General features: G+C 59.9%; 1 protein-coding gene across 3 annotated transcripts in view; it reads left to right on the top strand.

The window, feature by feature from the left end:
• Nucleotides 1-10549: 10549 nt before the first annotated feature.
• The window catches only part of CSNK1D (casein kinase 1 delta), a 26036-nt gene continuing 13331 nt past the window's right edge, over nt 10550-23254 (top strand). For 2 of the 3 annotated variants that reach the window (XM_081110420.1, XM_081110422.1), the window contains exons 1-2: nt 10572-10976; nt 16405-16515. In XM_081110420.1, the coding sequence (XP_080966546.1) occupies nt 10901-10976; nt 16405-16515 (187 nt within the window). In that variant the 5' untranslated portion in view covers nt 10572-10900. Of the gene's footprint in view, nt 10977-16404; nt 16516-23254 lie in introns of all 3 variants that reach the window. The other variant, XM_081110421.1, reaches the window with a different exon arrangement.

Below are 23254 nucleotides of genomic sequence, written 5' to 3'. Positions count from 1 at the left end.
GCCTGGGACACCCTCTGCCTCCAGGGCTCCCCATCCTATGACAGGCCCCCTTAGCCCCAAGTTGGGACGGAACTTCCCACCATCTCTGCCCAGCACCCATCTCAGTGGGCCACCCCCCACCCCCCGCCGTGACCCCAGGACCTGGCCTGGCCGAGCCAGCTTTGTGGGGCCTGAGGCTTCTCCGGCCCGTCCCAGGGAGCCCGGGAAGGGGTCCACCAAGGGCAGGGCCTAAGGTGCCATGGCTTCCACTGCACACCCGCACCCTCCCCTCCACGCCAGGCCTTCCTGCATGCCCTCCCTGTCTGAAGGCCCAGGCCTTTCCCGCCCGCTGGGACAAGCTCTCCCAGAGTCCCAGCGCCTGGCCTCACCCGCCCGGTGGCTGAGCTGGGTCCTGAGTGGGGTCACCCAATGCCCTGTGGGTGCCCTGGGGCCCTCGTCCATCCAGGTGTGCCAAGCGGCCACTGCCTTCCCTCTGTGCCAGCAGCCCGGAGCCTGGGGCTCTCCAGGGGGCCACCTGCCCTCTGGTGGCAGGACCAGGCAGGGGCGGGTGAGGAGCCCCCGTTCCTGTGACTGAGGACAAGTGAGGCCCGAGCAGGCAGGGTGTGGACAAGAGGCGGAGCCCGCCCGGCCTCCAGGCGACTTCCCCGTGGGCTGGACGAGGGTCAGGGACGAACAACAGGGGCCGGGAGGTGCCTGTGGCCTGTGTCGTCAGCCCCAGGTCGGCCATGACACCTGGGAGCGGCTCCCGGAGGCCAGAGGAGATGAGCCTCATTGGTGACCCAGATCCTGAGGCCAAGCCCACAGGCAGGGCCTGCAGCCTAGAGAAATGAGGATCCCCACAGCGTCTCATGGTGGTTTGGGGGGCCCCAGGTTTGGAAACTTTATTTTTTTTAATAACTTTTATTGATTTCAGAGAGAAAGGGAGAGGGAGAGAGAGAAATATCCATGATGAGAATCATGGATCAGCTGCCTCCTGCACGCCCCACACTGGGGATCCAGCCCACAACCCGGGCCTGTGCCCCGACTGGGAATCGAACTGTGACCTCCTGGTTCATAGGTCGATGCTCAATGACTGAGCCACGCTGGCCTGGCAGGTTCAGAAACTTTAAAAACCAGCTCGAGAGGCTGGGATTTCCGGGACCAGCAGGGCACACCCCGCCCACCCCGCCAGTCAGTGATGTCAGCAGCTGGAGGGGGCGGAGGGCAAGGAGCCCTTTATTTTTTTAGCAGAGAGAGAGCTCCTGGAACTGGTAAGGAGGCGTGAGCAGGCAGGTCTCCGGGCCCAGGGCCTCAGGCCGCTGTCCTGGGCACACTGCTCCTTCCCCAGCCCAGCCTGCTCGTGCCCCCGTCCCAGGAGTGGGCACTGCCCTGGGACAGTGGGGTCACACTGGGCAGAGTTGCCCAAAGAAGCCACCCTGCCTGGGCCCTGAAGGGACCCTGGGGGGCACTCGTCCAGCCCTAGGGCTGGCCCTGCAGGGGGTGGGAGGCTTGTACTGCCTGGTGGACAGGACAGTTAAGAAGTGTGGCCGGGCCGGCCGGCGTGGCTCAGGGGCTGAGCGTTGACCTATGAACCAGGAGGCCACGGTTCGATGCCCGGTCAGGGCACAGGCCAGGTTGTGGGCTCCATCCCCAGTGTGGGGCATGCAGGAGGCAGCCCATCCATGATTCTGTCTCATCATTTATGTCTGTGTCTGTGTCTCTCTGAAATCAATAAAAATCTATTTAAAAAGGAGAAACAAGTGTGGCCGGCTGACCATGGCTGTGGCTCCAGGTCCTGGTAAAGACTCTGGGTTTGGAGTCTAATGTTATCTTTGCCGTCGCTCAGCTGACATTCCCGGAGCCGTCAGCAGGCCCAGCCCCTGGCTTCCCTTCCCGGAGGCTGGCCAGGCTACTAATGCCGATGTCAGGGGCATGTCACCACGGGATCCTGCAGATCAGGGATGATGACTCAGCCTCCGGTGCAAAAGCAGGACAAGCAGGAGACCCCACGGCAGCGTCGGAGGCCCCGGAGGACCTCAGACCGAGGCAAGCCTGCCCCGGCCCAGCTCGCCCTCACACAGCCCGACCCCCCAGTCTGCTCCCACAGAAACATACTCAGCGCTCCCCCACCACCTACAGCCACGCTCAGGTACCTGCTCCCCTCCCAGCCCTACAGGACTCTTTCCCCCAAACTCACCCCTCCCGGCTGGTTCAGGCCCACGGACCTGCTCCCAGCCCCGGCCCTGCCCCCCAACTCTCTCAGCGGCCTGTGCTCTCAGAGGGAAGGGACCTGGAGGCCGAGGGGACAAAACTGCGCCATTTACTTTTTTATATTTTAATTCGGATGACCAACCATTTACACAAGTAAAAATAAAAGGAAAGTAAATTCTTCATTAGAAATGCGCGTAAGGAGGACGACAGAGACCTCCTGTGTCCAGAACGTCTGAAGCACAGACCTCGTCCTAAGAGGCCAGAGTGCCATCCTGGGCCCTTCTTCCTTTTCTCTTTAAATACATTTCCACTGATTTCAGAGAGGAAGGGAGAGGGGGGGAGGCAGAGACATAAATGATGAGAGTCACTGACCGGCTGCCTCCTGCTCGCCCCCCGACAGGGTGGAGCCTGCAACCCCGGCCTGTGCCCGCTGGTCCCAGTGTCTGACCATGTCTGTCCTGCTGGACTCGCTCACCGACCCGGAGTCTGGGACGTGTGTTTGGGACCTGGTCATCCGGGGACACGGACCTCCCATCACAGCCCCGGGCTGGGGACCACCATCCTCCCATCACAGCCCCGGGCTGGAGACCACCGACCTCCCATCACAGCCCCGGGTTAGAGACCACCGACCTCCCGTCACAGCCCCGGGTTAGAGACCACCATCCTCCCATCACAGCCCCGGGCTGGGGACCACCACCCTCCCGTCACAGCCCCGGGTTAGAGACCACCGACCTCCCGTCACAGCCCCGGGCTGGGGACCACCACCCTCCCATCACAGCCCCGGGTTAGAGACCACCATCCTCCCGTCACAGCCCCGGGTTAGAGACCACCATCCTCCCATCACAGCCCCGGGTTAGAGACCACCGACCTCCCGTCACAGCCCCGGGTTAGAGACCACCGACCTCCCATCACAGCCCCGGGTTAGAGACCACCATCCTCCCATCACAGCCCCGGGCTGGGGACCACCACCCTCCCATCACAGCCCCGGGCTGGGGACCACCACCCTCCCATCACAGCCCCGGGCTGGGGACCACCACCCTCCCATCACAGCCCCGGGTTAGAGACCACCGACCTCCCGTCACAGCCCCGGGCTGGGGACCACCACCCTCCCATCACAGCCCCGGGTTAGAGACCACCACCCTCCCATCACAGCCCGGTTAGAGACCACCGACCTCCCGTCACAGCCCCGGGCTGGGGACCACCACCCTCCCATCACAGCCCGGTTAGAGACCACCATCCTCCCGTCACAGCCCCGGGCTGGGGACCACCACCCTCCCATCACAGCCCCGGGTTAGAGACCACCACCCTCCCATCACAGCCCGGTTAGAGACCACCATCCTCCCGTCATAGCCCCGGCCTGGGGACCACCACCCTCCCAACACAGCCTCCACAGCCTCCGGCAGCGCGTCCCCTCCAGAGGCCTCCGCCCGGGGGGGGGGGGGGGGGGGTGTCTCCCCGCGGGCGCCCCCTGCTGGCCCCGAGGGCCGCGGCACATTGGCCACCTCCCCGCTGGGAACGGGCCTCGCAGTCGCTGGCCTCCCCTCCAGGGGTCGCCGTTTCTCCGTCTCCGGACTGTCCGTCCGGTGGGCAAAGCTGGTGAGTCCGGAGGTGACTCCTGAGATGCCGGGAAGCGTCGGGCCCGAGGGACACGGACGCGCCGCCGGGCCGCCCGGATGCTGCTCCGAAAACACAGGTGACTGCTCGTCGGCTCGGACGACCCGCAGGAGCAAAGGGCGCGCAGCGCGGCCCGGGGACCCGCCCGCCCGCCCGGGGCGCTGAGACGGGCCCGGAGCCCAGCGCGGCCGGGCGTCCCGCGGACGCGGGTCCGAGAGGCGCGGGGATGGCGCGGGACTGGGTCTCCGCCGCGCCGCCCGACACCCACACGCCCCTGCGTCACGTGAGCAGACCAGGCCTATCACCGTGCAGCAAGCCGCGGCCTCGGCGATTGGCCAGGGCCGAGCATGTGATTCCCGTGGGCCAATCACGGCCCAGCGATGTCTATTTAAGGCGGAGCCGGCGCTGGGCCCCGGGAGTGGGGGCGGGTGTGAGGCGGCGGTGCGGCTGCTTGTGTTTGTGGGGCGCCCGGCGGGGACGCGGGGCTGGGGAGACGGACAGTGCGGAGGCCCCAGCACCGCCCGGCCCGCCCTCCCTGCCGCGGCTCCCAGGAGAGCGGCTTCGAGTGGCCTCCCGGACGGGCGCACGGAAGTCGGAGGTGGCCCTGCGGCCCCGAAGGATGCGTGGGAGCTCGAACCCGAGATCGGAGCGGGGTCCCTGCGCCTCACGTCCCGGAGCAACCTGGTCACGGGTGGGCCTGGGCCTGCCTTCCCCGCAGGAGCCGCCAGGTTAGCGCGGGTCTTCGTTACACGGAGCACCTGCCGGAAGGTGCACTGATAGGAAGTGTGCAGCCGGGCGGTTGTGTATTTACGGTTGTGCAACCCTCACATCCAAACTTACCACACTCATTTCATCACCCGGAAAAGAAACACTGCACCCCTCCGCGGTTCCTCTCCACTCCCCCCCTCCCCCGCCCCAGCCCAGGCACCCAGCCATCCACTTCGGTCCCGTAGGTGCGCCTGTATTGCACATGCTAAAAATTACGTCTTGTTCATTTGGAGACAAGTTTAACTGGGTGCTGGGTGCCCTGTATTTTATTTGGTAAGTTTGCCCCCACCCCCACCCCAGGCGGGGGGCATCTGTCACTGACTGGTGCCCAGGAAGCCCAAGGGTAGGACATAGTCTCACCCACCCTTTCCCGCCGCTAGATTTCCCAGAAAATGGAACTCCAACAAAGCAGGCAGTCAGGGGAGCTGATCCTTGGCACGGCCCTGTGGGGAAGGTTCAAGGGCTCAGGGTACAAGGCCGGCACAGGGCAGGTTGAGGGCGATTTTAGGTCTAACAGGCTAACAGGCCCCAAAGACCTTCTATGAGGACATCTCCCCATATCACCCCTCCCGTCACGGCCTGGGCTGGAGACCACCATCCTCCCTTGGTCTCTGTGTATTTAAAACAGTTCTGTTCCGGTGGTTCTTAAATCACAACCTTTCCATGCTCCCCCTACTCCCTAGCTCTGGGTGGGGAGTACTTCCTTTGACCTGGAGGCCCTGCTGGGGGTGGGGGTGGAGAGGGACGGTGGCGGCTGCCCCCCCTCCCAGCCCCCTTCAACGGGAGAAGTAAACCAGCCGCGGCTCAGGGGCTTCGCCAAGCTGCCTGCCAGCTGCCCATTCCCAGCCAGTTTCCTCCTTTCTCTGAGGGTCAGGTCCGCATCACACGCCTCGGGCCGCGGAACATGATCGTGATTCACAGGTGTCAGGCCCTCTCTTGTTTCGTCTATTTATATTTTACTCATTCATCCCCCACCCTCTTCCCCTGCCTCGCAGGCAGCCCTTCGGATGGGTTTTGTGTGCACGGATTCTTTCCATCTCCAGGGATGACAGATTTAAATCCTCATTAAAGTGACTTCCAAGCGGGGATGATGGAGAGCTCTACCTTGTTATGGTAACAATCAGGAGCTGACAACAAAATAAGATTTTTAACTTTTTAAATAAACTTCTTTTAGAACAGTTTTAGATGTTTAGATGTCCGGAAAGGTTGCAAAGATAGTGCACAGAGTTCCTATAAACCCTCAGCTCCCAGGGTCTCTCTGCCATCTTACAGAGCATGGTGCAACTGTTACAGTTCATGAGCCAATGTGGGTACACTGGAGGCCTGGTGCATGAAATTCGTGTGTGGGGGGGGTCCCTCAGCCCGACCTGCACCCTCTTGCAATCCGGGACCCCTCGGGGGATGTCCCCCCGCCCATTCCTCTCACAATCCAGGACCGCTGGCTACTAACCGCTCGCCTGCCTGCCTGCCTGATCGCCCCTAACAGCCTCTGCCTCAGCCCGCCAAGGTGGCTGGCTTTGTCTGGAAGGACATTCAGAAGGCCGTTCGGCTGTCTGGTCTAATTAGCATATTACGCTTTTATTATTATAGATGATCATCATCCACACCTGCTCCCAGCATCTCACTGGCATCTTACAGAAGGTGGTGCAACTGTTACATGAGCCAATATGGACAAGAGTCCCCAGGGAGCCAGGAAGAGCAGCCTTTACGGTCTGGGTGCTCTGGGCCAACTTGGGGCCACCCTGTGCCCTGTAGGGCATCGAGAATCACCCCTGACCTCCACCTTCCATGTGCCAGCAACTCCCGGTTGTGAAAATGGGACACGGCCAGATACCCCCCAAAGGCCCCCACCTCAGCCGAGACCCCTGGTCTCCAGGGGCCCCAGAGAGCTTTCCGGGATGACGGAAACACTCCGTTGTGTGGTCCAGTCTGGGTGCCCTGAGCACTTGGAGCATGGCTAGTGAGGCGGAGGGACTGGGCTTTTACTTTCTTTTGTTCAATTAATTTAAGTAGCCAGGTGTGGCTGCTGGCTGCCTCCAGAGCAAATGCGTGTTGGTGCTGGTCCCAGCCCGACCTGCCACACCGGGCCGCAGCCTGGCCTCGCCTGCGCCTGGCCGATGGCTGCTCGCAGGCGTGAGCTCACTTCCGCTTCCCTTGCTGCTGCTTGGGGTGCTCACCTCTGCCCATTAGTCACGGGCTTGGCTCTGAGCACCAGAACCGGAAAGGCTGCTTGCTCTTCCGGGCTCCCTGCGCTGCCTCCATCCGGCCAGAGCCAGAGCCTGAGCCCGGGGTGACCCCAGCATTTTCCAGAGCATTCCCCCGCCAATGGCTGGGCGCTGGCTGTGCGGGACACACGCTGAGCACACATGAAAGCATACATGGCCCTAGCTCAGTGGTTCTCAGCCTTCCTCACGCCGCGACCCCTTAATACAGTTCCTCATGTTGTGGCGACCCCCAATGTCATTGTTACAAATTGAACATAACTAAAGCACAGTGATTAATCACAAAAACGATATGTCATTATAGCTGTGTTTTCCGATGGTCTTAGGCGACCCCTGTGAAAGGGTCGTTCAACCCCCAGGTTGAGAACCGCTGCCCTAGACGGTCTAGCTCAGTGGACAGAGCATCGGCCTGTGGACTGAAGGGTCCGGAGTTTGATTCTTGGTCAGGGCACATGCCCCGATTGTGGGCTCGATCCCCAGTAGCCAATCAATGATTCTCTCTCATCATTGATGTTTTTCTCTCTCTCTCCCTCTCCCTTCCTCTCTGAAACCAATAAAAATATACTTAAAAACAACAAAAACAAGCACACACGCATGCTGCCGCTCACCCCTGGGGAGACCCTGCAGGCCCCACCACGGGCTCTACCTGCTGGCCCCTCCCAGATCCCCGGGGGGCATCTCCCCATGGGAGCTGCCAGACACTGCAAACCACAGCCCTGAGCCCACGTGGTGCTGGTGGAGCTTGTCTGTCCTCCACAGGCCTTGCCCAGTTGGCGATGGTTGGCATGTCCATCCCAACTCCCCCAGGCAAGGACTTGGCTGGCGACGTTTGTTAATTAAGTGGGGACAACAGCGCTGTCCTTCCCGTTGGCACGCAGACAGATCCAAGTGGGAGGGTGCGCACAGGTCCCGACTCGCTCCATGGATCGGAGCAGGAGGTGACTGTCCAGCCTGGGCACCATCAGCTGCGCTGCTGGCAAACGTCACCGCTGCTGCCCGTGTGACCATTGGTTTCCCAAGTAAACAGTCGTTCTGTCAACAGCTAATATTTACACAGCGAGGACGCGTTTCCAGGCCCTGCCCTGAGCCGTGCATGTGGTAACCCTGTTAACCTTCTGCACAGCCCGAGGGGTTTGGCGCTTTTATCCCCGTTTCACAGATGAGAAAACAGGCACAGAGAGGTTGAGTTGCCTGCCCAAAGTTGCACAGCTGTGGCAGAGTAGGGATTGAATATTGGGCATCGGCCTCCTGCCTTTAAATGAAGGTGTTGGTTCCACCCTGGCTGGGGGACTCGGTTGGAGGGTCGTCCCTACACCAAAAGGTTGCAGCTTCGATTCGATTCCCAGTCAGGGCACGTACGTAGGTAGCAGGTTTGATCCCCAGTTGGGGTGGATATGGGAAGCAACGACCGACGTTTCTCTTCCTCGGTCCCTTCCTCTCTCTCTCTCAAATCAGTAAAAACACATCCTCGGGTGAGGATTAAAAAAAAGATGGTGGGTGGGTCCTCCAATTCTGTTCAGACGCAGCTGTCTCTTGTGCACATAATGGACTGAACCACTGTCCTTCGCTGAGGAGGGGACAGGGCACAGCTGAGCGAAGGCGGTGGACAGACACCTGACGAGGAAGGGGCCGCACGTGCAGAGGCCTGGCAGGGCGAGTGCCCGGGCAGCTGCAGTCCCGAACGTGGGCGCGAGGACCCTCCCTCTAAAGCCCAGCGCGGGGCCTGGCTCACTCCCCAGGACTGACCCGTTGGTTGGTTTTTGCTTTTTATTTATTTTTATTTTTTAAAAATATATTTCTTTATTGATTTCAGAGAGGAAGGGAGGAGAGAGAGATGGAAACATCAATGATGAGAGAGAATCATCAATCGGCTGCCTCCTGCACGCCCCCCACCAAGGACTGAGCCCGCAACCCAGGCATGTGCCCTTGGCCAGAATCGAACCTGGGACCCTTAAGTCCGCAGGCCGATGCTATCCACTGAGCCAAGCCGGCTAGGGCTGGTTTTTGCATTTTAAATCCTCACCTGAGGATATTTCCCCATTGATTTTTTATTTTTATTTACTTATTATTATTATTTTAAAGATAATTTTATTGATTTCAGAAAGGAAGGGAGAGGGAGAGATAGGAACATCAATGATGAGAGAGAATCATTGATTGGCTGCCTCCTGCAAGTACCCTACTGAGGATCTAGCCCAAAACCTGGGCATGTGCCCTTGACTGGAATCGAACCCAGGACCCTTCAGTTCACAGGCTGATGTTCTATCCACTGAGCCAAACAGGCTAGGGCATCCATTGATTCTTTTTTAGAGAGAGGGGAAGGGAGGGAGAGGAGGGGGAGAGAGAGAAACATCCACGAGACACATTGATTGGTTGCCTCCTACACGAACCCCGGCAGGGGCCTGGGATTGAACCTGCAACTGAGATATGTGCCCTTGACCGGGAATGGAACCCTCAACCCGTCGCTCTAACAACTGAGCAACCGGCCAGGGTGATCCGTGTTTTTTTTTGTTGTTTTTTTTTATGGAGGTAAAATTCCCATAACATAAAATTCACCATATTATATATTTCATATATTATAAAAATATCAATATATTTTTTATTGATTTCAGAGAGGAAGAGAGTGGGAGCTAGAAACATCAACGATGAGTTAGAATCCTTGATTGGCTGCCTCCTGCACGACCCACACTGGGGATCAAGCTCCCAACCCGGGCCTGTGCCCTGACCGGAATCGAACCGTGGCCTCCTGGTTCATAGATCCACGCTGGCTGGGCCATGGTCACCATTTTAAAGTGTACAATTCAGAGGCTCTTGTGCATGCACGATGCTGCCGGCGTCACCTCTACCTGCTCCCAGATGTGTTGGTCCCGGAAGAGGAGCCTCCTCCCCAGCCCCTCATCTGCTGTCTGTGTCTGGATGGGCCTGTTCTGGGCCCTGCATACGCACAGACTCACACAGGTGTGGCCCTCGGTGGTCCGGCTTCTTCAACGTTTTCAAGGCTCATCCGGCCGTAGCCTCCCTGCTTCCTGCCTTCGCGCGGCTGCGGGGACTGGCCATGCTGGATCCGTGAGGGAGGTCTGCTGGTTTCTAGTCCGGGCTGGCATAATGTGATTCCCTGTGATAAAACTCAAACGCTGTCCAGAACCTGTTCAGTGAGGAAGAGGATGGATGGAGGCAGGCAGTCCTGGCCTCGCCCTACCTTCACCCTTCAGATCTGACCCCAGACCCAAGGACGCGCCTTCTGGTCCGAGTGTGCAGAACGTCGGGAGGGGCGGGCGGAGAGGGTGCACCCCAAGGCCGTGGTCCCCTGGACCCCCTGCGGCCTGGCCGGTGTCATCTCTCCGGCCCTGGTCCTGGACGAAAGGCCGAAAGGCCCTCCCCATGCAGAGTCCGAGGGCGCGGCCCCGGGAGCCTGGAGGGGCGGGTTCGGCTTTCCCCTCCCCATCACCCTCGGGTCAGGGCACAGCCTGCAGGCCGGTCCCAGGGTTGTCCACAGCGGCCGCAGGTTCCGAGACACCCGCGGAGGCAAACGCAGGGCCTGCAATCGGGACGCGGCGGCTCGGGGCTGGGGCTGGGAGCAGGGGGCGGGGAGCAGAGCGAGGAGGGGCCGGCTCGGGGTCCGGGGGTCGCGCGAGGACGCCCAGGCGTGCACGACCCGCCCCGCTCGCGGGGGCAGCTCGGCCCCGCCCCTCAGGCCGCTTGGCCACGCCCACCGGATAGCGAAACCCCGCCCCTCGGGCAGCGAGTCCCCGCCCCCAGGTTGCTAGGGGAAGTGACGTCACAGCGCGATGGCGGCGGCTCCTTCAGGCAGCTGAAGGGGAATTTAGGCCCGGAAGATCCGAGTCCATCCGTGGCGGGGAGAGGGCAAGCGTGTTCGACAGGAGCCGGAGCAGGGGCGGCGGCGCTCGGACTGTCCCATCCGCCCCGTATTGTGGCTCTGGGAGCGGCTGGGCGCCTGGAAAGCGATGGTGAAAGCGGGGCCGTGAGGGGGGCGGAGCCGGCAGCCGGACCCGCAGTAGCGGTAGCGGCGGCGCCGCCTCCCCGAGCTCAGACCCAGGAAGCGGCCGGGAGGGCAGGAGGGAGTCGGGCCCGCCGCCGCCGCCGCCGCCATGGAGCTCAGAGTCGGGAACAGGTACCGGCTGGGCCGGAAGATCGGCAGCGGCTCTTTCGGAGACATCTATCTCGGTGAGGCGCCCGTCCCTGGTTCGGGGCCGCCCCGGCCGGCGTCCGCTCGGCCCCTCCGGCCCGGCCGCGGGGACCCGGTCCCGGCCGCCCCCCCCACGTCTGGGCACCCTCCGCCCCCCGCATCTGTCCCCGGGACCCCGCCCCGCGGCTCCCAGCAGGAACTTGGGGCCTTTCCGGGCCGGCCCGCGCCGCCGCCCCCCGGGGGCACCTGCCCAACGTGTGCCCGGCGCTGCGGGGTGGCCCGGGTCGGCCCGAGGCCCCGCTGGCCCCGCCGGCGGCCCGCAGACAGACAAAGGCGGTGGCGGTGCGCGGCCCCGCGTCCTGCGCACGTGCGGCGGGCTGGGTGCGGTGGCCGGAGCGCCGGGGCCCCCGCTGCCCTTCGCGACGCGCCGGGCCAGGCGGGCGGGCGGCGGCCGAGGGCGTGTTGCGCATCCAGCTCCGCGCTGGGCGCCCGGACGCGGAGCGGGCGGTGCGGGCCGCGGCCCGGCCCGTGTCGGACGTTGGCCGGCGGAGGCGGCCGCGGCGCCGCGCTGTCCTCGCGAGCTCGGCCCTGGCTGTTGGAGTGGCCGGGCGGGTCCGAAAACTGTTTGGGGCGGGACGTTCTGGCCCGTGTCCGGTTCCGGGGGAAGAACGCGCAGGTGTGCGGAGCGGCTGGCTGCGCCCCTCCGGCCGGGCACCCACCGCGGACGCCCTGCGCTTCCGGGGCTTGTGTGCCGGTGGCGCCCCCTCCCCCGTGGGCCGTCCCGCAGGCCCGCGGCGTGGGTGCGGAGGAGCCGCCGTTGCGCAAGTTTGGGGGTGAGCTCTTCCCGCGGGGCTTGGGCTGGTGGACTGTCGAGGAGGGTCCGGCCTGGCTGTCCCCGCCCCTCCGGCCCGGTCCACCGGGGGAGGTGCCCAACCGCTGCTGGGCGCCCTGCGCCCCCCGCAGGGGACCCCGCCGCACGCTGCCTTGCTGCCTTTGAACCTGTATTTCCTCCCACTGTCCTCCGAGTAAAATACACTTTGGAGACGTTTGGATTCTACTGTTTAAATATTGATGCCCCGCAGTCAGCCGGCCGCCTTCTCGGCAGCGTTTTGGGCGGCCAAGGGCTGCGTAAATGCGAGCTGTTCGCCTTATTTATAGAACAGGGGGGTTTGGGCAACACTTCCAGCCTGGGACCTAGGAGCTGGACGGAGAGGCCAGCCCGTGAGCTGCCCTTCTGCGGGCATCAAGAGTAGATGTCTGAGTCCTTGTCCTCTGGTCTGAGGCTGCCGGACAGCGCCTGGTGTCCGAGAGTCGCGCGGAAGAGCTGTCAGCGAGCCATTCTCCGAGGTGTCAGCTCTCCTCCTCGGGGTGGGAGCCCGGCGGGACCCCGTCTGCTCGTCTCCACTCTCCTCTCCCTGTGGGCCGGGCCCCTCTCGTGGGTCTCGCCAGGGTGGGTGGCGTTTCTCTCCTGCCTCCTTCAGAGAGAGGCACCGGGGTTCAGGGGGAGTTCCTTGTGTGGGGCTGAGCACAGCGGGCCTTGCCCACCTGCGTGGACTCGGGCTGCTGCTGCCCAGAGGCGCGGAGCGTGCAGAGATCTCGTGGCTGAAAGGTGGGCCTGAAGGTGCTCAGCACTTACAGTAGTGAAGGGTCAAAGATGAGGTCCAAAGAGCAAAGGATGGATTGAGTCATCTGGACCGGAGTTTCGTTCTGTTTGTTCAGGCATCGAGTCCTCATCTGGAAGTCGGTATGTCCTTCCTTGGTCCTTCTCAGGCCGGCACTTTGCTCTTGGTCAGAACGCTCTGGACTCCACCGGGCAGACTCACCCTGTTGTGAGCCTGGCGTTTGGGGTCATGGAGGTCCACTGGGACTTTCTGTGCTTCCATTCCTTCGACAGGAGGAGGGAAAGGCTGTCCTTCAGCTGGAGCGGGCCTCCCTCCGTCTGAGCTTCCACCAGCGTCAGCCCTGGTTGCTGGGGTGACTGAAGCCCTTCACTCGCTGTCAGGGCACCCTTACCCATGTGATGACATTTGGAAATAAGGGAGGGGTCAGTGTCCCCACTATGGACCCTGTGCTCCAAAGCCCAGTGTGACCAGTGGGCACTGGGGAAGAAGAGTGTGTGCGGGCATTGTGCGAGGGGCCAGCCTGTGTGGTGGTGCCGTGGTCTGCACCGGGGCTGCTCGGCTCTCGGGGTGCGGGGAGCCCCTTCTCACCGAGCTGTTCCCCTCCCTGTCTGTCTTCTGGTGGCAGGGGACTGGGATACCGCATTCCTGGTGTCAGAATGGAGGTTTTCATTTTGCCAGCTTTTGGCTTTGGTACTTGCTCTGTCCATTTATCTCCGGGTGGACTATTCTGTCCACCTGACAACATGTCCAAACACCTTTTTGGGCGCTAAAGTTTAGGAACCTCTTCATGTCTGATTTTCATGCTCCTGGTGGCACCAGGCAGGTGTGGAACACATAGTAGGTCATCGCCTGCGTCCTCTAGGGTGGTGGCTGAGGGCTCTAATGAGAGGTCCTGGCACTGCATCAGCTGCTTGGTCAAAGGTTACCCTGTGGGTGACCTTTGCCTGCTGTTCCGGGGCCTCCCTGTTTCTTCGTGGGTGTCACTCAGTGGGAGTGACCTCCCTGTCCCAGGACGGGGCCCAGCTTGTGGCTCGTTTCACTTATTTACCATCTGCCTTGTCTGGGCAACTTGAGGGACAGTGTTGTTTTCGTAAAACCAGCATTGACCTGTGTCTGAACATAGACGTCCCACTGCCTCGCGAGGCGCCCCACTTTTGCCTGATGGGGATTGAGCGTTGGGTTGTTTGGGAGCTAAGCACCTTAGCGTAAACAGAACACGGGGTGCTGAACCTGGAACCAGCGCGCGGTGGTGTCTTCAGTTCCTAGAAGCACTGCCACAAGTCACCGCTGTGAAGCACCAGGTTTCGCAGTTTCCACTTGGTCACAGCAACACGTGCAGAATAAGATGGTGGTGCCTTCTCGCTGTCCTGTGTGTGTCCCCCCTGCTCTGGGCAGTTTGGGGACGAGGCTTGGAGCAGCACCGCCTGAATCCTGGGGCTCTATTGACTGCAGAGGTGGTTCTACCCAGTGGCCTCTGATGGTTGGTGTCCATGGAATGCACAGAACCTGAAGGGCTGCTGCTCGGACTCCCACCCAGTGGGTGGGACCTCCCGGGGAGGCAGCCATGGTGTGCACCACCTTCATGTCTATGTGGCCGAGAGCCCATGTGAAGCCCTTCTCTTGGAGTTCCTACACTCGGGAGATTTTCATGTCTCTGATCCTGGCAGGGGCCGGCTCAGTGCAGGTGTGATCCTGGCACAGGCTGGACACCATGGTTGGAGGAGGGAATCCTGTGTGTTCCAGAGTTGCCTGTGGTCATGTGTCCCACAGACTGTCTTGCAGGGGTAACTCTTCTGTGTTAGCTTTCCCTGCCCAGTGAGTGGAGCTGGGAGTGTTGGTGCCTTCCCGGAGGCACTCGTCTGGTAGGTAGTTCTCGAACGCCCAGGCTGCTTTTTCATCGAGGGCCTGTGTCCTGGCTGGGACGGCAGTGATGCATGTGTGGAGCTGCTGATGTCACTGGTGCGATGAGTCATCCGCTCCTCCTGCGCTGGCTGGTTCAGTTCAGGGTTCCAGGTCCTCCCTCACAGGAACTCTGGAGTTCATTTTCCATGTGCACAGTCCGTTTTGTGGTGAAGTCATTTCTCTTGTAATTGGGTAGCTGGTCCCAACTGCAGGCAGGCAGAGCGACCTGCACTGTGTCTCTGAGGGCCCGAGCGTCTCTGCAACGGGAAGGAAGCTCTCAGACCTGGAGGCCACGGGAGAGGCCGGTCGGTGGGGAATATCCCACTGGATCTGCACTGGTGACCGGTTTTGGATTCAGGCTCACTAGCCGTGGCCCATCCCCTGCAGCATCTGAGCGATGAGAGGAGACTTTTCTTTGGGGTCTTGGGCATTTACTGGACGCTAGTCTCCGCAGGCAGCTCTCCTGCAGGCGGTCACTGTTGTGATGCTTGCTGGGTGGGAGTCTCAGTGCTTTGTGACCATGACCCGTTGATGCCCACGGTCCCTCACGAGTCGCACTGTGGCCTCCCAGCCAGGCGGAGGTGGCGAGCGCTGGGGAAGGGAGTGTCCCAGGCTCCGTCCGCCCGCCGGAGCCGGTGTTCGCGGTTCACGAGCACCCGACTGCTGGGGAGGCTCCCAGGGCCTCGTGCTTGGAGGGCACCTGTGAGGAAGCCAGCAGCGCCCTCGCCCTCGGCCTGGAGGACTCCTGCCCTCCAGTTACAGCGCCTCGAGGAGGGGCCTGCGCCAGCTTGGAGCTCTGGAGCATTCACGTGTGAAGCCGGAGGGGGTGATTGTCGGGTTTGCAAGTCATTATTGGAGGAAAATAAAGATAAAATATTTGCAGATAAAAGCTCTTAATTTTACCTCAAAACTCATGGGCTGATAATTGGAGGTATCAGCATACGTTGTATTGCCAGTTTCAGTACAAAACTAACAAAGGTGTATGACAGGTCCACGTTGCATAGGTCAAGTCAGGGCTTTGGAAACGAGTTCATCCTCCCGGTCCAGTGTCAGTAAGAAACACAAGTGTTGTCCTGTGGCCTCGCAGCACAAGGCTTACTGAGACCACCCTCCCCCTTCTGTCCCGTGGCCTGGCTGTGACGGGTCAGGGAGGAGCGCTGCCACCTGGGGATCTGCGTCCCTTTGAGGAGTGCCTGACTGCTGAGAGGGCCGGGAGCGGGATCCTGGGCTGGGTGGGCTGGGGTCACGTGTTTGATGAAACCAGCCTTCCCTCTAGTGCAGTGGTTCTCAACCTTGGCTGCACATGAGAATCACCTGGGAATCTTTTTAAAATCCTGATTTCCAGGCCTCATCCTCCGGAAATTCTGTTTCTTTGTTATGGGGTGGGGCCACAACATTATTAACAAAGAAACAATTTCCGGAGGATGAGGCCCAGAAATCAGGATTTTAAAAAGATTCCCAGGTGATTCTCATGTGCAGCCAAGGTTGAGAACCACTGCTCTAGAGAACGGTGAACACACGCACACAGGCCTGTCCCAGCAGTTCGGGGCCGAGGGGCCACACGGAAGGTGTCGCAGGGACACATGGAGTCGCCCTGGGGCTGCCCAACAGGGCGATAGGAAGGGGAGATGGGAGGCTGTGAAGGGCACCCGTCGGCTTTCTCGGTCTCTGGTGACATGATCTGAGTGGGCCCCTGCGGAGGTGGGGGTGGGAAACCAACTAGACTTCCTATACATGTTCAATCCTCCCTGTTTTCAAAGGGGAAAGGGGTCCTTTTCCACGGGGTTTGTGCACCACTGATCTCTCACGACAGGAAGTGGAGCATGACCATCCTGTGGTCCTTGGGAGATGCGGACAGCGCTCCTGTTCCTGGCGGTGTGACATGGGGTTGGGTGGTGGGCGCCTGCCTGGTAATTAACACTGGCTTTTCTTCCTTTGCAAGGTACGGACATTGTGGCGGGAGAAGAAGTTGCCATCAAGCTTGAATGTGTCAAAACCAAACACCCTCAGCTCCACATCGAGAGCAAAATCTACAAAATGATGCAGGGAGGAGGTATGGCCTTGACCTGCAAGAGACAACTAGGGGGCTGGGGGCAGCTTCCGAGCCAACGCCTCTGGCTTGTTTGGGGAAAGGGAGGAAAATGCCCACACCTGGACCCAGCTGTCAGGCGGGCTGCAGAGGCCTCCTCACTTGGACTTCGGGCTCAAGCACTGCTTCCCTGGTCTGCACGGGACAGTGTCTGAGCTCAGGGCCAGCGTGGGCTTTGACTCCAGCACTGCTGGTCATTCTGTGCCAGCTGGGTCACATGGTTTGTTCACAAACTGGGGTGGGGGGTGACTTCAGACTTTTCTGAGTGAAACTACTGCAACCCCTTTGAGCTGAATTAACTGTCCCAATTCTGTCCCCCAACCTCCCCTGGGGCCTAAGGGTCCTGATGCAAAGGGCACCCATCCTGACCTCAGAGTCTAACTTTTAGAATTTTCTGGAGTTGAAAATAATTTCGCAGATGGAGCAGGAGGTGGGGTGTATAAGGGATTCTCCATTGTGGAGGCGCTGCAGCCTGGAGAGGACTGTCTGCTGCTCCCCAAGGGACCTGGGCGCAGGGCCTTGGGAAGGATGCTGCGCTGCTTCTCCTCGGAAGCCCCGGGGCGCTTCTTGGGGGGCACTCCCCGGGGCTCCCTGCAGGGCTGTGACCTCTTTCCTCACAGCAGCGGGGTCTCTGCTGCTGCTGCTGGAAACCAGCACTCGGTGCAGCACAGGTGTCTCTAGCAACAGAGACGACCAGAGCAGCACACGGTCCTGCTTGGCCCTGCACAGGCTGTCCACGTGTCCCTCCTGCGTTTATGGGAGCAGAGAGGCCTTCGACTGGCATTCGGGTGAAAACTTTCTGCCCCTGTCGTCCCAGGGAGAGGCCCGCAGAGGACCCGGCCAGGGTGCTTGCCCGCCAGCGGCCGCAGCAGAAGGAAGTTTCTCAGGCACAACTTTTTTTTTTTTTTTCTTTTAAATATATTTTATTGATTTTTTACAGAGAGGAAGGGAGAGAGATAGAGAGTTAGAAACATCGATGAGAGAGAAACATCGATCAGCTGCCTCCTGCACATCTCCTACTGGGGATGTGCCCGCAACCCAGGTACATGCCCTTGACCGGAATCAAACCTGGGACCTTCCAGTCCGCAGGCCGATGCTCTATCCACTGAGCCAAACCGGTTTCGGCAGGCACAACTTTTAAGGTGGTGACAAGTAGAACGAGGTGACTCAGGATGTGGCCTTCATGGGGGGCAGGAGCCTGGTGCTGGGGGTGGAATAGAACCTCCCAACTTAAAAGCCTTGTTGACTGTTAAGGAGCAGCACCTCTGAACTCCCAAGCTAGGGCACCCCTGTCATCTGCACAGGCAGGAGCACCCCTCGCCCGGCCGGAAGGATCAGACACGTCTCTAGACGGAGCTCAGTGCCTGGGGCCAGCACTGCTTCCCGCCAGCACCCTGCTCTAGGAGCCGGTGCCACTGCTCCCAGTCTCCCCTGGCCCTTCTCCACACAGATCCGGGTCCCCCCAGTTTCAGACGCACCCTCAGTGGCTGGTATCCAGGTGTAAGACTTGTGTTTTACTTCATTTTTTAATTTATTTTTTTGTTAATCCTCGTCTGAGGATATTTTTCCATTGATTTTTAGAGAGAGTGGAAGAGACAGGGAGGGACAGAGAGAAACATCGATGTGAGAGAGATATCGTTTGGTTGCTTCCTGCACATACCCCGACCGGGGCCGGGGATCGAGCCTGCCACTGAGGCAAGTGCCCTTTGACCAGAATCGAACCTGGGACCCTTCAGTCCGCGGGGTGACGCTCTAGTCACTGAGCCACACCAGCCACAGGGCAGGCCTGTGTTTTAGAGAAATTGTATCCAGAAAAGTGAGCGCCTCCTGGGAGTGTTCTGTGAACTCACTGACCGCAACCAAGACCACGCTGCGCCCGGCAGAGAGGAAGTGGGCATCGCTTTGCCCAGAGAGCAGGGGCTCTGCTGTTCACCAGCCTCTGCATGCGTCCCTGTGGGCACTGCAGGTCGCTGATTGCTGACCCGGGGAAAGAGTCAGCGTGTGGTCCATAGGGACAGCAGGTGAGGAGTGAGCACCAGTCCAGCAAAATGCACCGCAGCTCACTCTGCAGGTCCCCAACCACAGGGGTCTGGAAAAGGACAGATAAGCCCATGCTTCCCTCTCCTCCTCATAAATTCAAGATTTCACACGAAGCTCTGGTTCCTAGCAGTGAATCCAGAGCTGTATTCGTCTGTCTCCTAGGAAGCAGCCTTGTGTCGACTTTGACAAAAGTTTCTTGCAACTTCATCTTCCCTTCCTTCCTCTCTCGACCCCTGTCTACTGGCAGCCCCCTCCCCCTGCCCTTGGACTAGAGGTTAAAGCAGCTCTGATCCATCTAAAGGCAGGTGTGCCTGCATGAATCCCATCAAGGAAGGATGGTCTGACCTCAGGAGGCTGGGAGCAGTGGATGGACTATTTCCAGCTTTTTCAGAATGTGACACAAATCATTGAAGCGTTATGGAGACTCCCAGAAATTAAATGTGTAGAAGTGTGGTCTTTTTCTTGGGGGAGGGAGGAATAGAGGATGGGGTTGGGGGCGGATAGGAGTCCATTTTTAGGACAGACCTGGTCCAAATAGGAGACAGGGAAGAGTGCCCTGGCCAGTGCGGCTCAGCTGGTTCGGCGGCGTCCTGGGCACCAGAGACTGCTGGTTCGCGTCCCTGTCAGGGCACATGCCCAGTTTGCAGGCTCGATCATCCAGTCGATGTTTCATTCTTAACAGCGATGTTTCTGCCTTCCTTTTTCTTCCTCTCTTTCTAAATCAATAAAAATATTTAAAAATAAAATAGGGAAAGAGGAGAAAAAGAAGAAAGGAGGGCTCAGGACCCTGCTCCAAGCAAGCCTGTGTTTCAGATTTTTTGCGTGGTGTGACCCTCCTGGCAAAGATGCTCTGGCGAGTCTTCCCAGTAGAGGAGGAGCGTGTAAACAGTGAAGCCCAGAACACGAGAAAAGCAACACGTTGTCTTTACACCAGCCGGGCCCACCTGGTGGTCAGTCACCAAGTCCTGGCGCCTCGACCTGGTGGGCGGCGGAGCAGGCTCAGACTCCCGTCGCCCGATGTGCTGCTGCACTCGTCCTTCCCGACCCGGGAGCCAGCACGCAGGCTGCACCCTGTTCTTCCGCAAGGGCACCCTCTGCTGTCGGGCACCTCGGGCCACACCGGGAAGGTGTAGGACCGGGCCCTGCTTCCTGTAGCCAGCAGCCTTTGGGATGGGTGCAGAGGTCTTAGAACATCGGACCAACTCAGGGTTTTACAGACACGTGAGCCCTATGACGTGGGAGGCCTGGACCCCCAGGCAGGACCTGGTGGGGGAAGCGGGTCTGAACAGGAATCCTTCCTCGCCTGTCATCACCCTCGTCTAGCCTCTTCCTGTTCACACCCATTGCCATTCTCCCAGGAGGAGGTGACATCCTGGGGCCCCTGGTAAAACCGTCTCCTGTGATACATTGAAGATGTGGGGCTTTCAAGAGGGCACTGCCCGAGAAGCAGCTCCGATTGGCAAAGTCAGCTGGTTGGGTAGGCTGTGCACTCTGATAGGTGGTCTCCATGGTGACAGGACACCATGTTCTTGCTGTGCAGGCCTGAGCGGCTGCCGACTCAGCCCTCACATTGCGCATGGGCCGGAGAACAAGCAGTGCAGAACACGTACGTCAGGAAGAAAGCGGGAAAGCGGGTCGCGCGAGATGTGTCCGCACACCACTGGGGCCGCTGGCCTGGGAGCGTGGACCACAGCGCAGTTGTCCCAGTGAGCAGCATGGAGTGGTGGTGGCTGGAGTGGGGTGCACAGGAGTGTAGGAGCAGCAGACCTGCAGCTGGTCCCCAGCCACCCCCTTTTGTCTCATCCTGACCCACTGGCCGGGGCAGCTCAGCACTTGACCCCAGAGCGAGGAAGCCAGTGGTGGAAAACCCTGCTCGGAGACCCTCCCTCCCAGAGAAGACAGGGCTGGGGTTGGGCCGTCACTGCTCTCACCCCTCATTGCTTCACTCCGCACAGGCAAGGTTCTCCTCTCTTTCAAAGGAAAACAGCTTCCCTGTTCAGGCCGCTTCCAGCTGAGGTTCTGGGGCGTGCCTGCTCCCCTTGCAGGGGGAGGAGGAGGATGCTGTGGACCCTGCTGAACGCAGTATCCACCCTTTCCACTCTCCATGCTCCTTGAAACCCGGCCGTGGGGCAGGGCTGTGGCGCTTCCTTCCCAGCGGCAGGCTGGCTTGGCTCTCCCTGTGAGCTGTGGCTGGTGCTCTGGTGGGAGGGGCACCTCTGAGGCTGGAGGGCCAGCTTGGTTCTTTGGCACAACGGTGACCAGGGGTCCTCCAACTGCGGCCCGCGGGCCACATGCAAATACAAATCTTGTATTTGTTCCCGTTTTGTTTTTTTACTTCAAAATAAGGTATGTGCAGTGTGCATAGGAATTTGTTCATAGTTTTTTTTTAAACTATAGTCCAGCCCTCCAGCGGTCTGAGGGACAGTGAACTGGCCCCCTGTTTAAACAGTTTGAGGAGCCCTGGTCTAGACCTCCACAGCTGTGGTGCTTGTCTCTGTCTCCTTCCATCTCCTACCCCTGGGACAGAACACCTACCAGGGCCAGTCGCTGGAGAGATTCCAGGCCCTTGGAGTTCTGGACACCCACCTCCATTGCCTCGCGCTCCTTCAGGCTCAGTGCACGGGGGTCAGGCGTGGTCATGGCGCAGACAGGAAGCCTAATCCCGTGTGCATGGTGACCCACTTACGGATGCCAGCCCCGTGCAGCAGCTGCGGCTCCCAGCACCTTGGCACGGCCACCTGCAAACTGCTGGGTGGACATGGAGCCCACAGTCTGCTGAGCCCCAGGGTCCTGGTCAGATGGCTGTTGGCCCCTGAGAAGTCCAGAAACTGAAGTGTAATTACTTTTCTTAATGTGATTGATTTTTTAGAGGGGGAGAGAGAGAGACAGAGACATTAGTGAGCCTCCTGCACACTCCCTACTGGGAATTGATCTCACAACCCAGGCCTGTGCCCTGATCAGAAATTGAACTGGCAACCTCTTGGTGCCAGAGTTGACACTCAACCACTGGGCCACACTGGCCGAGCTGAAGTTTAATTCTTAATAGTTTAGCCAAATACAAACCATAGGTGACTAGGAATAAATCTTGAGCCACATAAGACCTGTGTGCAGAAAATACAAAGCTTGGCCGGAGGATACTGAAGACGACTTACAAGTGTTCCTGGTGTGAAGACTCGGATGTCGCTCCTCCCAGGGTGCCTCGGCCAGCAGGGTTCCGTCCAGGCCCAGCAGCATGTCTCTTCAACATGACAAGCTGACTCGAGAACTCAGGCGATAGCCAAGGTCCGAGACTGACTGAATACTCCTGAGGAAGGCATGTGCCCTGAGAAGATCAAAACTCAGGCTGGAAGGAGTGACGGCCCGAAGGAGTGAGCATGCCTGGCATCCAGATAATGGCTTCTGGTGTCATTTCTCACAGGAGCCTGGTCTCACAAGGGCTGGGCAGGAGGAGGTGAGGCAGTCGAGCAGGCTGTGTGTGGCTCAGGGAAAGCTCTCAGCCCAGTGGGCACATGTCCAGAGGACACAGGAGCAAGCTTGGAGGGGCATCTGTTGGCCAAACTTGGGATAACTGGAACCTCAGAACTAGTAACTCCAGCCCCTGGGAGAGGGAGGAGCATTCATGACTCCAGAGTGTGCGCTCACACAGGACGCTCCACAGAAAAATGCAGAGGAAGCAATCGAGTGGGAATTGCCGCTTTGTTGATTGGTCCCAGCAGGAGTCACCGATGCCTGCAAGCACCTTCAGGGAGCGGGTCTGACCCCACCCCGAAGCTTCGCCCACAGAGGATGGTAACGGAGAGTGGATGGCGAAGAGCCGGCGGGCAGCAGCTGACAAGGGGTCCGGCCAGCAAGCAGGCACATCCAAAGTGGTTGTCCTGCAACGCTGCCGAGCATCAGAGGTCTGTGGTGACCACACACCACAGGTGGCCCTGATGGGACCTGGGGGGTGGGGGGGCCTGTGAAGGACGGCACAGCTTCTGGGACCCATTTTGGCCACAGTGGTGCTGCCCCCACACAGAGACAGGAACGGGCCTGGGAACTGACCCGCAAGACCAGCCGTGGGTCCTGTGCAGATGTCATTCCGGTGGGAGAGGCCTTGTGAGCACGAGGGCAGTGGGCGTGTGCCTCCTCACCAGGAACCACCTCCAGAGTGAGGCTGGAAACGTTTATTTTTTAAGTCGGCTTCACTGAGGTGTAATCAGCTGTGTGTATTTTAAGTGTGCAGTGTGATACGTTCTGCCGTGTTGATACCCTCATGGAACCATCTCCGTGACTGGGGGAGTTGCTGTCTCCATCACTCCCAGAAGTTTAGGTCCCCCTTTGTCCCTCCACTCCCTCCCTCTGCTGCCGTCGGGTTGGTTTGCGTTTCCTAGTGTCTAGAAGGGAGCAGGCCTGTGCTGGACGCGTCTGTGCTGTGCGTCCGGGTGTCGGGCACGCCCACCGCTGCTGGGACTTCTCGCAGGCCCTGTGGGCGCTGATTTCCTTTTCTCGTGGTCAGCAGCCGGCTTGGAGGTTGTGCTCTTCAGATTGTCCATTTTGTCCGAGTTGGAGTTACTGGCACGAAGCAGTTCCCATGTTTCCTATCAGCCTGTGAACGTTCACAGTCTCGTTAGCCCGTCGTCTGGATGGTGGTAGCTTGTATCTCCTCTTCCCTAGCAGTCTG

This window comes from Myotis nattereri (genome assembly GCF_964212035.1).
Source record: "Myotis nattereri genome assembly, chromosome: 16".
NCBI classification, from domain to species: Eukaryota; Metazoa; Chordata; class Mammalia; order Chiroptera; family Vespertilionidae; genus Myotis; species Myotis nattereri.
The sequence above is the reverse complement of the archived record's forward strand: the minus strand, read 5'-3'. Positions and strand labels throughout refer to the sequence as shown.